We start from the raw sequence: 14,882 nt of genomic DNA, 5'->3' as shown, positions 1-14,882 counted from the left end.
CTGGTCTATCCCGCTTGCATCTAAGAGTGATGCCTTCCCTGCGCTCGTCGCATGGGAATGTGCTCGTGAACTCGAAACCAGCCTTAAGGTCGGCATCTCCCGCTCAGACAATGGCGAGCTCAAAACTGATGCCATGCGTGAGTGGCTCCTCACGTGTGGTACTCAGCATCAGTTCACCGCACCTTATACCTCGGCCCAAAATGGTCGAGTTGAACGCCTTCATTGAACACTTATGGGTAAAGCGCTTGCCATGCGATCTGCATGCAATGTACCTCTGAATCGTTGGGACGAATTTGTGATTACAGCCTGCTACCTATCCAACTATACTCCGGTCGTCTCTCAATCGGGACACACTCCTTTCAAATGATGGTTTAACCGTAAACCTGATTTATTGCATCTTCGTGAGATTGGTTGTCGCACATTTGTACTGATCCAGAATCATCACAACCCTAAGATCTACAATCAGTCTATTGAGTGTGTCCTCATTGGCTACTCCCTCGATTCAAAGGCATATTGTTGCTATCATCGCACCACGCATAAAGTATTTGTCTCTTACAATGTTTCATTCATTGAGTCTCACCAGGCTAGCGCTATTCCTCTGGTACCTGGTCTGACACTACTCAACCCTACAGTGCCTGACCCTCCCGTGCCTGCACATTCTCAATGCACTACCATCGAGGAAGTACATGATGATGAAGGTTCTACCATACCACCTGTCACTGATCCTGACGCTCCACGTTGTTCCTCACGTACTTCAGTCCCATCTGCGTGTAAAAGTGCTCTCCATGACCTTCCTTACACCTCTGCCACACAGCACACCATTCAGGAATCCCAGGCCTCTGCTGAACGAGTTCATGCACTTCACTCCTCTGTTTCCTCTGACCCTACAGACTTAGCCCAATTTGTCGACCTCCTGACCACTATGCCTGATCACCTCGCCACTGAGGATCCTGACGACCCTACAACTTATGCCGAGGCGATGGCATCGCCGGATGCCACTTCATGGCCTGCCGCCCTTCAGGAGGAGTTTGCTTCTCTCTGTGACCTTGGTGTCTACAAGCTTGTGCCGCGTGCATCCATACCTCGTGGTCGCAAAAATCATGAAAGGGTGTCCGGTTTTCAAACTGAAGTGTGATGAGTATGGCCTACCTGTTCGCTTTAAAGCATGGTATGTCTGTAGAGGTTACTCAGCTGTTTGGGGGCAAGACTATACTAAGACCCTCCGCACCTACTGCTCATCCCGAGTCTTTCAGCATCCTCACTCATCTCGGTGCTGGTCTCAATTGGGAGATCGATCAGCTTGACATCAAAACGGCTTTCCTCTATGGCCTACTTGACCCTGATGAGGTTTGCTACATGGAGCAGCCTAAAGGTTTTGTTGAGGTAGGCATGGAAGATCATGTTGGGAGCTCCAACGAGGACTCTACGGAATGAAGCAGGGAGGGTTAGTACGCTCGTACCTAGGATACTGATTCCTGTGTCTAGGTACAGCTTAATATTGGTCCATTACATCAGACTGGACAACTTCCTGGGGAAGTAATGCATTACCTGTTATAGTCACAAGTTAGACGTATTGCATTAACGGTTGCAACTGCAATACCCAGAAATGCATTACCTCATGATAGCTACAAGAGCCTGATAATGGCGTTCAAGAAGAAGAACAGGCTTGATTGATACATGCCGCCGGCAGCGCATAGGGTACTACAATAGTGGCATTCAAGGCGTTTTTCCTGAAAATTCACTAAGCTCAGTAAGCTCCATGAAATGTCGGCAAAGTTTGGTTAAGAGTTCAAAGAAATAGCCTGAAAATCCTGACATATGAGCGGCTCAGGTCAGCATCACAGTCGGACTTCAGGACGAGACTTAGTGATAAAAAATGCGGTCAACATCATGATCAAATAGCCACAGTCAGATACATGTATATGTAGATAATACAACTACAATGATGTTTACAAATCTCAGCAGCATACACAAAAGCTATTCAATGTGATAAGGGTGCAGGACGAAGGTGCAGGAAAAGTTGCACCTGCGTGACAATGACGAAGACGCCCACAAACATCTCCAGTTCCATCAGATGCAAATGTCCGTGGAGCTGCCAGTGTCATTCAAGTCAAAAGTGCAGACAAGGGCACGATACAATGGCACAAGGGTGCAGGCAAAGGTACAGACGAGGGTGCAGGACGAAGCTGTGGGACAAGAAGGTGTAAGGGTGCAAACGAAGGTGTGCAATGAGGGTGCACTGCGGGGGTGTGAGACAAAGATGCAGGCGGTGAAGTTGGTTATGTGGGTCGTGGATGTCAGGCGTGTAGAGCGTTGTTGCTGTGCTCGTCATCTAGCAGAAGAGCCACCAACCAAAATTAAAACTCTGCTTGAAAATGTTGCCATTTCTGGCAACGGTGTCCCCTATTGATGCAGGTGATAAGCTTATCTCTTCCTTGATCCCCCAAGATGCCTCGTCTCTCCATGCGCAATCAGCTGCTTGAGCAACTGGATGAGGCTGAAACTAGCCTTAGCCAAGGCCAGGCTAGAACATTCTCTCATTACCCTTAATGATCTCTACGATTCTGACTCTGACTCTAACTCTGATTCTGACTCTGATTCTGATTCTGATCTTGGCCTTGATCTGATGGTCACTCCTCCATCTCCTCTTACCCCACAATTCTCCGACCTGTCAGATTCTTCTTCTAGTGATGAATCTGATGGCTTCACTACCCATTATAACCGCCTTCATGATACCATTGCAGCCCTCTGTGATGAGGTCACCAGGGCCCGTGTTCTTCATAAACCAGATGCTCCCCCTATGTGAGCCCCCCAGATTCAGCTCCTTCATGATTTTGGGCGCTCTCGGCACCACCTCTTCCATAAGAAATTACGTGTCAATCCCGACATCTTTGATGATATCCTCGATCAAATCTCTGATCATCCCATTTTCACTAATTGGTCAAACAACCTTCAACTTCCCATTGCCATTCAACTGGCTATATTTCTCAACCGTGCTGGCCATTACAGCAACACTATCTCACCAGATGATGTGGGCCAATGGGCAGGTGTCAGTGTTGGATCGGTAATCAATTGCAGTAACTGTGTGATGATTGCCCTCCTTGATCAGCATGACACATTCATCCATTTCCCTGCTCCTGACTCCGAGGATGCTGAGCGTGCTCGGCAATATGTCGAGGCCAAGTCTTGCCCTGAGTGGAGAAATAGTATCTTTGCAATTGATGGCTCAGCTATTAATTTGTATGAGAAACCTGGTCTTTATGGTGAGGCATTTTATGACAGGAAGTCTAACTATTCCCTCAACTGTCAGGTATTTTTTTTCTCTTATTCTAACGGTTAGAAATTAATAAAAAATTCAGGCAGTTATTATGCCCCATAATCTCCTCATTGCCGATTATTCACTTGGTCACCCTGGAAGTACACACAATGCTTACGCCTTCAAATCCACTCGTGTTTACCAGGAGCATGACACACTCCTTCCTGATGACCATTGAATTTGGGCTGATAGTGCTTATCCACTTGAGAAGTGGTGTATTCCACCTTTCAAGAAGCCTCGGAATGGCAGGTTGACAAGGGACCAGAAGACCTTCAATATCTACCTATCCAGGGTATCTTCTAATTTTTCTGCTGATTTTTAATTTTTTTACTGATTTTCATTGATTTAATTTATCTAGGTCAGTGTCTGCGTTGAGCACACATTTGCTGCTTTGAATGGGTGTTTTCAGTCTCTTAAGGAGCTTCATCACCCTATGCAGACCCAGAAAGACCTCCAGATTACTCTGCATTGGGTTAGGTGTTGCCTTATTCTTCACAACATGATCATCAAATTTGAAGAAAAATGCAACAAACCCACAACCAGATGGGCCATTCAAGAAGGGCAACATACTCTGCGTCCAGAGTATGAAGGACCAGATGGTAATGAAGTGGTGGGTGATAGGTCAGTCCTCACTCAAATGCTCAGCATAGGCAAGGATAAGTTGAAACAAGTGTAAGCTTTGACATGCAAATGTACTACATACATGCTAGTAAGTAGTTGTAGAATTATCAAACAAATGACAACATGCAGTGGCGAGAAAAAAAAACATATGACGAAGTGCAAAAAACAAAGATAAAACAGAGATCATTGCTTGTTGAGCTTGGCATATTCAATACGCAAGAGCATCACCTCCCTTTCTAACTCGAGAGCCTTCGCATCCGCTTCCCACAAACAAATCTCCTGTGCCTTGTTCTCCTGCAACCGTTGATGGACGAGCGCAGCGTCTGCGCACTCATGGGCGCGCTCCTCGCGTAGGAGATGGTGCTCCTTGTCCTGCCGATTTGCGTTGAGCTTGACCATCAGCCGCTCATTCTTGAGTTGGTACAAGGCGAGCTTCTTGGAGTGCATGCTCTCAGGTTGTCGTTTAGCATCTCGACCTGTTCCTGGACCTCCGTTCAAAGACGCTTCTTCACCGACTCCCTGCTGCTCGCTCTCTCAGAGAATGAGGTTTGGGAAGTCGGAGATGCCTGCTGAGGGGAGGACGGATTGGACCATCCTGATGAAGCCTTTGATGAAGAGGTGGCAGAAGAGGCACTCTCACGCATGATGACTTGATTGGCATGTGATTTGAACGAGCTGCGACTGTCATGGTTGGAGGTGCGGGGAAGAGGTGCAACAGGCTGGGGAGGCGATGGAGTGGGAGACGAAGGTAACTGTCGCTTCTTTCCACGTGCCTTTTTTGATTTGGGCGGGCTGTCCAAATTGTACACATTCTCGTCACGACGGATGTCGTCCATGTCGTCCATATGGAGGTCTTACATACCATCAGCAAGCTGGCCATCATCGAAAGGTGGCTCATAGTCGTTGAATTCCGGAGGGGCCGGAGAATAATCTTCATGGCTAAATGTGGGAGGAAGGGGCATATGGGTGAAGTGGAGGGGGGAGCTAGCAGTGCTGCCTGGACGGTTGCGTGCGGGAGCTTGCGAAAGCTCCATTGTGGTGAGGAGCCAGCGGCGCCAGTGCTGCTGGCTCCCTGAGTGTATTGAGGGAGAAGGCGGTTGAGTTGGGGGGGGGGGGAGCCAGCAGGACCAGTAGGTGGAACACTCCGGGGAAGAGATGCATAGGCCATTTGCACAGGGGAGTCAGTTGAGCTGCCTCCAATACTTGGAGGAGGGCGGGGATGGTTTATAAACTGCGGGGAACCAGAACTGCCTGTGGCAGAGTTAGGGATGGATATGTTGAGTTGCTGATGGGCGACTGAAGGATGGTTCTGTGAACCCCCCACAGGACGAGTTAGCGCGAATAGGTCACCGGCATGGTCGGCACCTGGTTTCGATGAGCTTGTTTTGGCACAAAACAAGGGGTTCGATCCCCATATCCCATAGAGGTTGTTGTACCACGGAAATTCTTTCTCGATTTTACCTATGTATTTTATTAGTGGTATCAATGAGATGTGAGCAGGACACTCACGATGTAAGTTATCAGATGTCTCCGAGTCAATCGGCATGATGCCTGCGCCTGTAGACTCAAATTCAGCCTGAATATCAAGGAATTTGTTCTGTAGACTTCACATCATTCAGTCAGCACGACTTCACATAGCAAGATAGATAGAGAGACACTTATGATGCAATGCAATTGGCCACAGAGTCATGGAACTTGACAGGGTTGGTGGCATACCAGCTCCCATATATATCATTGTTGTGAAAGATACAATTTGCGATAACACTGTGGATCTCCCCCTTGTCCTTGCCCGATGTGCAGCCCAAGTCAGCTTGATAGTTGTTAAACTTCTTACTAGTCTCAGTCGCAATAAAATGGCACAATCGGGTGGATGATCAACAAGGTAATCGACAAGTTTGTTGGTCCGCATAGGGACGTTGTGCCATGAAATGGTGGCTGGCGACGAACCTTGGATATTGGTCCCTCCCCCTCCCCCTCCCCCTCCCCCTCCCCTTCTCCCCTTCCACGAGTAACAGGACCGAGCGGTTCCATTTGTTTCTTGCTACCCTTGCAAGACAATGGGTTGATGTTCTGAGAGATGGTCTGCAGGCGTGCAGACTGACAAAGTTGTGGTCATAGGGCAGGCATCACATTTCACACTCCGACGACATGCCATTGTTCGCCGTCCTTGACTAACCCTGAACTTCAGCGAAACTCAAGATAGTTTAGCCGACATTTCATGGAGCTTACTGAGCTTAGCAAATTTTCAGGAAAACCCCTTGAATGCCACTAATGTTGTATACAAGGTGAGATATTAGTAAGGGACCGCTATTTCTGGGAGGTACAGATCTAACTCGGCTTCACTAGCCGTCATAGTCTTGGAGGCACTGCCCACTGAACACACAGCATTACACCTTGCCCACTTTTTCTCAAAACAGTCAACGAGATCCTCCCTAAGCCAAGCCTGACGACAGGCATAGGCGCTCAGACCCTCATTATCGGCAGCAGTGGCAAGCATGCATTCCAAAATCTTCTTGTTCCACCAGGTTGCGTGCCACTTAAGAAAGCAGGACACCCGGTGTCCTGCATGATTTGGGAATCATGCATGGACATGACTACTAGGTATCCCCTAAAAGACAAAGTCTGTTAGCTTAGTCCTCAGACTGGTCAACCCATACCTTGGTATCAAACCTTGGTCCAATAGTTTCAGTTTTCCCTCAGTGATTCATGAATCCACCATGTTTTGAAGAAAAGTCATATGTGAGATGGGAATCACATAATGACCTAGTTGATATGAGAAGCAAAATGAAGGTTAAGGTATTGCCTTTCCTTTGGCTTATTCACTTTGGCTAGAGAAACCCATAGAGAAAAGTTCAAAGCCTAACAAAAACCTATCTAAAAAGCCCGCGTATTGTGTACTATTATTTGTTCCATTATTTCTGAGTTGTTTTCTCTAGTGTTTCTTTACTTTACTTTTCTATTAGGATGCTCTGACTAATCAGATGCTTCATAAAATTGTACCTACAGGGTATGATGTCATAATGATGTCATAGGACTTCACCCACACTCCTGCAGGTATTTTGTTGAAAGATATGATGTCATAGTGATGTCATAATGATGTCATGTTCCATGGAATTTGCTAGAACATTCCAATGACTCAGAATGATGTCATTATCCCACCATGAATATTCTGGAATGTTCTTTTGCACCTGCTAGAACATTCTGCTCCAGTTTCTGGGATATTCTTCTCACATTCTGAAGACATTACATCACCTTTACTTACATAATATTCCCACACAAAATGTATATAAGGAGAGTCCATTCTCCCCCAAAAAAATAGATCTCTCACTTGTTGCATTCAAGAATCTCCCACTTGAACCAATTGAACTCTCACCTAAGAAGCTTCAGTCTGAACAAATTGCTGCTTACAAAGCCCATTTCCTTTGTAAGAACTGTCCAGACAAGTGCAGGGAAAGTGTATCCCTTGAGATTACATAAGTTTCTCACGATAGAAACCCAGTTTTGTGAGACCAGTGTTCTCACCATGTAGTGTTTAAGACCAACACGAAGATTTGGGCATCGTTTGTTATTTGTGAGACCAGCGTTCTCACAGGTATTTGTATTACTGACCAACACGAGCTTTGGTCCATTGTTGTTCTTTATCATGTTTTTCTATTTGTCATTTGTTGTATTTGTGAGACCAGCGTTTCTCACCAGTTATTTGTATATTGACCAACACACGCTTTGGTCCAACATAGTCACATTTGAGACCAGCTTCTCAAACAGTTAATCATATATTCAGGAAACCAGTTCAAGTGTCTAACGGTATATCCTAGGACCAATCCAATAGTTTTCAATCAGAGATAATAAAGCTCCGGCTAAGTTAATCTGACTGATTGGTTTAGCGAGCCTCCCAAGAACTCACCACATATCTACCATGAAGAGAAAGAAAAGTCGTAAGTTAGACCGTGTTAATTGAGGACTGGCAAGAAGTCTTATCCAGTGTAATTGTGATGTCATTACATTCTTACATGTATTTATATAAGACCCTTGGTTATTAAGACACCAGCACATCTCCTCCTGGAGCAGCTCAACTTCTTCTGCCCATCGCATGGATCTCGCACGAGCTTTGCACCATTCAACCCTGAGACCTAGCGGCAAGATTAGTGTCCATCCGGCATGGCTCATGTTCCAGCTTACTATCCTGTACCACCTCATCTACATCATCCCCGACTCCCTCCACCATCCAGATCCATGATAATTTTCTTTGACCTTCACTTTCACCTCGCTTGGGAACTGACATCCCACGTATATCAGTCTTCTTGTCAAGAACCTTGTATTTGTGATCCCAGCCAACCTTTTGGAGCACGTGTGCAAGAGATGAAAGAGCCATATGAGCCGCACAATACTTCTCTGTACCAGCTGCTGCCCTGGCTTCAACACAACTGAGGGCATTCTGGGCACGAGTATTTGCACTTTGACCGTGAATCCAGTCCCTTTTGAAGGTATACATGTAGTCCCACAGGTGAAGGCTTTGCCTTATTTCTTCGAGGGCATCTCTTGCTTGAGCATGTCGTAAGTCCCACTCAGTCATGAGGAGTTGTTCATTACAAGGTATGGACTTGATACACAGAGCGGATGGCAGCCAGAGTGGGGAATCTTCGGGTTTGATCACATCTGAGGGACTACAGGAAGGTGACTCGACCCTGGATTCCAAGAGCTGTACCATGGGCATGTAGAGTGATTGAATGCATTTCCAGGTATCAATTTTACGTTGTAAGGCATTCCTCAGTTGTTGGACTGTACCCAATTGTGTATCTGTAGCATGCTGACCCTGCTTCTCACTATGGACCTTCAGACGACGCCTGGTTATTAAAAATGAACAAATTAGAATGAAAGTTAAGTTAGATAATGCTACGTACTGTTCGTTCTCCAGATCAATTCCTGATGCAATGAATACACTTGGAGATACATCGGGGTGCATGGAGATGTCAATCCCTTGCTGTAGTTCACCCACTTCCAGTTGGGCAAGTTTGAGAGCAACCGCAGCTTGGGTGATAGCTTTTAAACCAAGCATTCAGCTTTTCAATCAGATGCAGTACTGTGCTACTTACAAATGACCTTAGCTTCAAAGGGATTGGTGACCGACGAATCATTTGGATTGTCCTCCCAGTGTTCAATTTCAATCTTCCATGTTCCTGTTGTCTCCAGTTTCAAAACTCCATTAAGTTCTTCAAATGCCGTCTGATGTGCTTTGCTTTCCTTCTCGGCCTCATCCATCTTGCGAAGGAGTGTTGCACCTGTCATAGGTGAGATATGACCATACGTATTCACTGAAATACTCACCAATACCTATGACCTTTTTCCAATTCCAATCACCGAAGTGATCATCAAGCATATCTCTCTGTGAACCTGGCCCCATTTCCTTTGTGCTGGAGGCAACTGGGTTGATATTTGACCAACCTTGTTCAGGAGCCTCACCATCCGTGCATCCAACATTCTTAGAGAAATTGAAAGAGAACATAGTCTGGCACTTGAGAACATGTGCCGGTAGATGGAATTTCGGCACAAAAAACCTTATGAACTTGGCCACATGGTCGAGATGAAGTTTGGAAGGCATAGCTGACATCCTCTCCCAGATATTCTTGTGCCACTGGCAGGCAATATCATACAAAATATTGAGTGTGCTGATGCCGCGTCCACAGAGAGTTGAAAAGAAGAGATAATCCATATTGGTGTATCTATGTTCACTAGTCAATGCCAATCATTTCTCGCAAGCTGTTATGTGATGTACCTTTCACCTTTTTGCAAGTCACCAACACCATTTGGCAGTTTCATATTATGTTGTGCGCAATCAATAGTACCGACTCCCTAGACCCTGAGCTATCTTTGTGTCGCCATGTTTACTGCATTATGCGACGAACATGTACTTTTCTAATAAAACAGCTTGTCAGAGTGATTCATAGCATACCCATATAATTCACCTGTTGTAGTGTGCCGCCATGAGATTGTAAGTATGTCTTGTATGCAGTCTCCTCCACGAAATATGCCCATCCATTACTAAGGCCAGGGTCAGCACTGTCTTTTGACACCATACATCGTTTGAGTCAGAAATTAGCATCGATAGCGAGAAAAAGACCATATAACCAGCTGAAAAATCATCAGTTACATGGATGAGTCTAGATAGAAGCCGCACAAACCATGTTTCATTTGGCACCTCTTTCCAATTGTCAGGAAGGTTTCTGCTGGGCTGTGGACAAGCCAGGCACAGCACAGCACACTCGCCACTCCCAGTGTTCTCCACACCAGTGGGGTCATAGCCTCGACCTGCTCGCTTGAGCATTTTCAAGTGTCTCCATTCACGGACAATCCACATGAATGCCTCATAGCGATCCTAGTTAGGGTAAGATGGATAAACCGCACATTAAGATGGAAGCACACCTTTCAAGGTCGAAGTCCTGTGTTATTGGTAAGATGGACGAGGGAGTGGTAAAACTCGTATCCTGAAACTTTAGATTCAAATGATAGTAGATGATATTGCTCAAGGATTTGGAAAGTAGTTGCGGTGCATGGGTTGGTGGACGTCACTGGAAACCAGGCTGTGCAAAGCAATTGCTTGGTACGTGTCTCGGCAGTCTCGCAGCCACAAAATTCAAGGCCAATCTCATGTATTCCATCGGCGTCAATGAGAGTAAAATCATCATTGAATGCCTTTTGAGGCAGCAAGCAGCATTCACCTGCTGGGTAACCAAGCTGCATGTGCAACCCTAGTTTCTTCAGTGAGACAGGCACAAAGTGCAAACCCGTCCACTCCTGCAATAAATTGTCTAAGTAACTGCTATATCATCTTGTAAGGCTCGCACCTGAATTCAGTGTACTGGAGTTTAGTGTGCAATGTAACAATGCAGCTGTGGCAGTACAACTCGGTACCAAAGCAATCCTTACAGCGAAAGTGTGGCATGCCAGAGTAACAGCTCCTGCAGACGGTGTCATGAACATAATCCCCGCAGCCCTCATGTCATAGCAGCTCCTGCAGAAAAAAGTCTCGGTCCTCCATCCATTTTAACAGCGGGTGATCCTGATTAGTAGAAAGGCGATTAACTTGAGATATTGAAATACATCAAGAAATACTTACACCTGCTGTACGAATCCGTTTATTTGTATTAGCAACTTCAGCTTCTACTTTGAAGTCGCATTCCTGCACTTCTGAAGAGTAATCAACATAGTCTAATGCTGGACCTTCTTCCACCCCGGTATCAACCTGATGTTCTGATGAAGACTGTGAACTGAGAATTTGTGAACTTCATGCAGTCAGTCCTTGACTGCGTGAAATAAATGTGTATGATGCATGGATGCTGGAGGCATTAGGGTCGGGAGGTAGATACAAATTCAGCTTGACTCATTTGCGACTTCCTCGCGGCATGCCAGCGCCTTTGATGTGCTGCAAGTGCAGTCTTACCCAATCTATTCTTTTCTGATGTGCTTCGCATGGTTAGTAATAGTATCATTGGTAAGCTGAATGTCAGGATAAAGTTGCAAACTCATTGTGATCATAGTATGTGCGGGAAGTTATACAATATTGTAACTCAAACTACAAGCATATGATGAGATGAATGACTTCACCTTTTGCACTAGTCAACAGTCACTGCGGAAGTGAGAAACTGATCAGACCATATTCCGAGGGAGAAAATGCAAGTGAGCAGACACAAAACGTACCTAGCTGTTAATCCAATGCAAATCCGATGTATCGTAGATTTTGAAGCAAAGCCTTCATTTGGTCCACAGCTACAAACATAAACAGATCCTTTTCAGACTTCACCACCATGTCTTTTCCGATGTCCATTTATTCTCTTCAAATGCTTGCTATTCCAACGCTATCTGACCCGGGAAATCCACTCTTTCAACGTCTGCATATGATTGGATTTAAGTTAGGTACATTTTTCGAAACATTTCTCTAAGTCCATCGTTAACTTGCACTATGTCAGACAATGCACATAAGATCAAGCTTGAACTACCTTCGAAACTACAGGCATTTAGTTTTACCTTTGAAACCAAGCGACCAGGGCCTATGGTAAGTTTTAGATTTAAATACAACCAACTAACTAAGTACCTTTGTAGACAGTCAAAATCACGCTCAGACAGTCCACCAAGCGGCCCAGATTACTACAAGTTCCTGAACATGTCGACCTCAGCATGACCAAACCCAAAACTCCTGACCAACTTCAAGTCATGTACTGGCAAGAGGCTCAGAAATATAAAGTAAGTACTATGCATCCTTGTAACTAACTAATATGCTTGGAAGAAGTCTGCAGCTGGAACCATGGCAAGGATCAACACATTATATGGGACGGTGTTTGATGTTCCTGCGCCGGCGGCTTTGTGGCTTCACCAGCCTGAGGCGGTCGACTGAAAAAATCATCCACCTGTGGCAGCGCATGACCGCCAGCATTTGATAGCGGGGTTCCAGGAGTCAGTAGAGGCGGAAACTGGTATGGACTCAGGTTTGAGTCATGGCCTGGGGAACCAAACCGGTATGGATTCGAGTTTGAGTCATTCATTGGCTGATTGTCTTGATTTGGGAAGGTACTGGGAGGAGCACCACTAGGGTGGTGTTGTGCCCCATACATTGTTAGATGATCGAGGGGATGAGGGGAATGGGGAAAAGCCAATGCAAAGCAACCAGAAGCTGGCAAATCCCCAGAATCATAGGGATCCACACATTTGTAACCAGATGCTAATCCGAGTCAAATATGATTGTATTCAGATGCAAATCAGACATATGGTTTAGGTTCTACTGTTTCTGTGCACCTCTGCAACGTCGAGTTTTCCAGTGTTGGATAACAGTCTGAATTGAGGATCTCTCCAGGTTCTACCACCTCGGAATCCATGTCATTTGCTACATCTGTTTAGATACTGTTTACATCGTCTTTTGGTACCCTTTCCAGGTCTGATCAGTTTCTCACTTCTGCAGTGAGTGTCTTCCCAGACATGAAGATCAGTAACATACCTTTTGCACCAGCCAACACTATCATCTTCCCAGACATGATAAGCTGAACTGTTCATGGCTATATACTTGCACGACACCAGCCATGAGTCTCCTACACCCTGTTAGTACGACTTTGATGGACACTTTGACGAGATTTTGCCTTACATAAGACTGTATCACCCGATTCCCAAGGGTGTAGGAGACTCATGGCTACCACAACAGACCTAATGCATTTCATGTAGGACATCCGCCGGTTATTGTTGAAAGCTGTGAAAGTACTACGTACTTGTAGATAGTTGGAATTGCATTTCATGTAATGCATTTAATCTAATGCATTCAATCAGATTCTGTTAGTACGACTTTGATGGACACTTTGACGAGATTTTGCCTTACATAAGACTGTATCACCCGATTCCCAAGAATCTGATTGAATGCATTAGATTAAATGCATTACATGAAATGCAATTCCAACTATCTACAAGTACGTAGTACTTTCACAGCTTTCAACAATAACCGGCGGATGTCCTACATGAAATGCATTAGGTCTGTTGTGGTATGCATTACTTTGCCTGAAAACGGATCTGGCTGCTCCCTCATTTAAAGGCTGAGAGACGGTCACAAAACACATGCCTTGCTTTAAAGCCCCTGCTCTGCAATCACCACCAGCATCTCTGCTCATGGTTCAAACTCTGTCATCCTTAGTACCTGGTCATGTACCACCTCCCACTGAGTACGTATCTAATACTTTCACAACTTTCAACAATAACTGGATGTCATACATGAAACGCATTAGGTCTGTTGTGGTGTGCATTATCTTGCCTCAAAATGGATCTGGCCGCTCCCTCATTTAAAGGCTGAGAGACGGTCACAAAATACATGCCTTGCTTTAAATCCCCTGCTCTGCAATCACCACCAGCGTCTCCATTCATGGTTCAAACTCTATCATCCTTGGTACCTGTGCATGTACCACCTCCCACTGGTGTGTGATCTCTCTTCTGCAATTGATGTATTTCTCATGTCATTATTTCAGGTGTATTTGCACCATCCATCAGCGCTAACATTGCTGAGGATTATCTTGATCTTGGTGCGTGTTCTCACTCTCTCCGTAATTGATGTGTCTCTCATCTCTTATTTCAGGTGTATCTGCGCCATCTGTCAGCGCTAACACTGCTGAGGATGATCTTGATCTTGGTGCGTGTTCTCACTCTCTCCGTAATTGATGTGTCTCTCATCTCACTGTTCCAGGCATATCTGTGCCATCTGCCATCACTAACATCATTGTTGAGAACAATTTTGATGCATGCTCTCCTTGCCATTGAAATGTCTCTCAGTCATCATATCACTTTTTAGGTGTATCTGTGTCACCCCCCTACAAGGGTGACATTGTTCAGGAGACTGACTCCAAGACCTTGAATTCAATTTATATATTCTTGACGCCATCTTTCACGCCCCATTCAGACGTACAGTATGTTGAAGTCTACGAGGACGAGCGACTATATGCGACAGTTGCCGATGAAATGGTGGATGAATGTATGGTGTACTACCATTGCGGTGTGTTGTATAATGTGCCAGCCAGGAGTGCTAAGGATGGAGTCCATCCTCCATTCTTCATTGTGACTTGTGGGCGCCACATTGGGGTTTTCTGTGGATGGTAAGTTACATGTTTATTGAAGTTTGGGTATTTTATATGTTGTTTTTAGGCAGAGCTTAGCACCCATGATTGAAGGAATTCGTCATGCTGTATATGCTGAGGCCGACTCAATCGAGGAAGGTGAGAGGGCAGTCAGGAGTGCAATTGAAAGAGGGGACATAGTTCGATTCCAATAGCATTGAAAGCTTTATCTATTATTTGGCAATTTGATTGTGTAACCTTTCCTACAGTACCTACTCCGCCTTGTCATGCATTCATGTCCGATGCTTTCCACACATCAAGTGGCATATGACGCGGATCTGTCCATATGTCATTCGTGCACACCCATA

General features: G+C 45.4%; 3 protein-coding genes across 3 annotated transcripts; 2 read left to right on the top strand and 1 right to left on the bottom strand.

Moving 5' to 3' along the window:
* Nucleotides 1-5,776: 5,776 nt before the first annotated feature.
* Nucleotides 5,777-10,877, bottom strand: DFJ58DRAFT_712901 (uncharacterized protein; the record flags this gene model as incomplete). Its single annotated transcript, XM_041383895.1, has 15 exons — nt 5,777-6,034; nt 6,321-6,473; nt 6,982-6,985; nt 7,983-8,067; nt 8,117-8,781; nt 8,839-8,977; nt 9,031-9,216; nt 9,263-9,657; nt 9,711-9,787; nt 9,824-9,850; nt 9,901-9,998; nt 10,056-10,066; nt 10,117-10,310; nt 10,397-10,729; nt 10,818-10,877. The coding sequence occupies 15 exons, from the start codon at nt 10,875-10,877 to the stop codon at nt 5,777-5,779; spliced, it is 2,685 nt and encodes an 894-aa protein (XP_041251044.1).
* An 862-nt stretch (nt 10,878-11,739) lies between these two features.
* Nucleotides 11,740-12,326, top strand: DFJ58DRAFT_721186 (uncharacterized protein; the record flags this gene model as incomplete). Its single annotated transcript, XM_041384783.1, has 4 exons — nt 11,740-11,848; nt 11,902-11,987; nt 12,035-12,175; nt 12,219-12,326. The coding sequence occupies 4 exons, from the start codon at nt 11,740-11,742 to the stop codon at nt 12,324-12,326; spliced, it is 444 nt and encodes a 147-aa protein (XP_041251043.1).
* Nucleotides 12,327-13,778: 1,452 nt separating this feature from the next.
* Nucleotides 13,779-14,729, top strand: DFJ58DRAFT_721185 (uncharacterized protein; the record flags this gene model as incomplete). Its single annotated transcript, XM_041384782.1, has 6 exons — nt 13,779-13,881; nt 13,933-13,986; nt 14,040-14,093; nt 14,148-14,182; nt 14,234-14,553; nt 14,603-14,729. 6 exons carry the CDS (start codon nt 13,779-13,781, stop codon nt 14,727-14,729), a joined length of 693 nt encoding a protein of 230 aa, XP_041251042.1.
* Between the last annotated feature and the right edge of the window lie 153 nt (nt 14,730-14,882).

This window comes from Suillus subalutaceus, assembly GCF_016647625.1.
Source record: "Suillus subalutaceus strain FC151 chromosome Unknown DFJ58scaffold_2, whole genome shotgun sequence".
Taxonomy (NCBI): domain Eukaryota; kingdom Fungi; phylum Basidiomycota; class Agaricomycetes; order Boletales; family Suillaceae; genus Suillus; species Suillus subalutaceus.
This window is presented reverse-complemented; position numbering and strand designations above follow the sequence as displayed.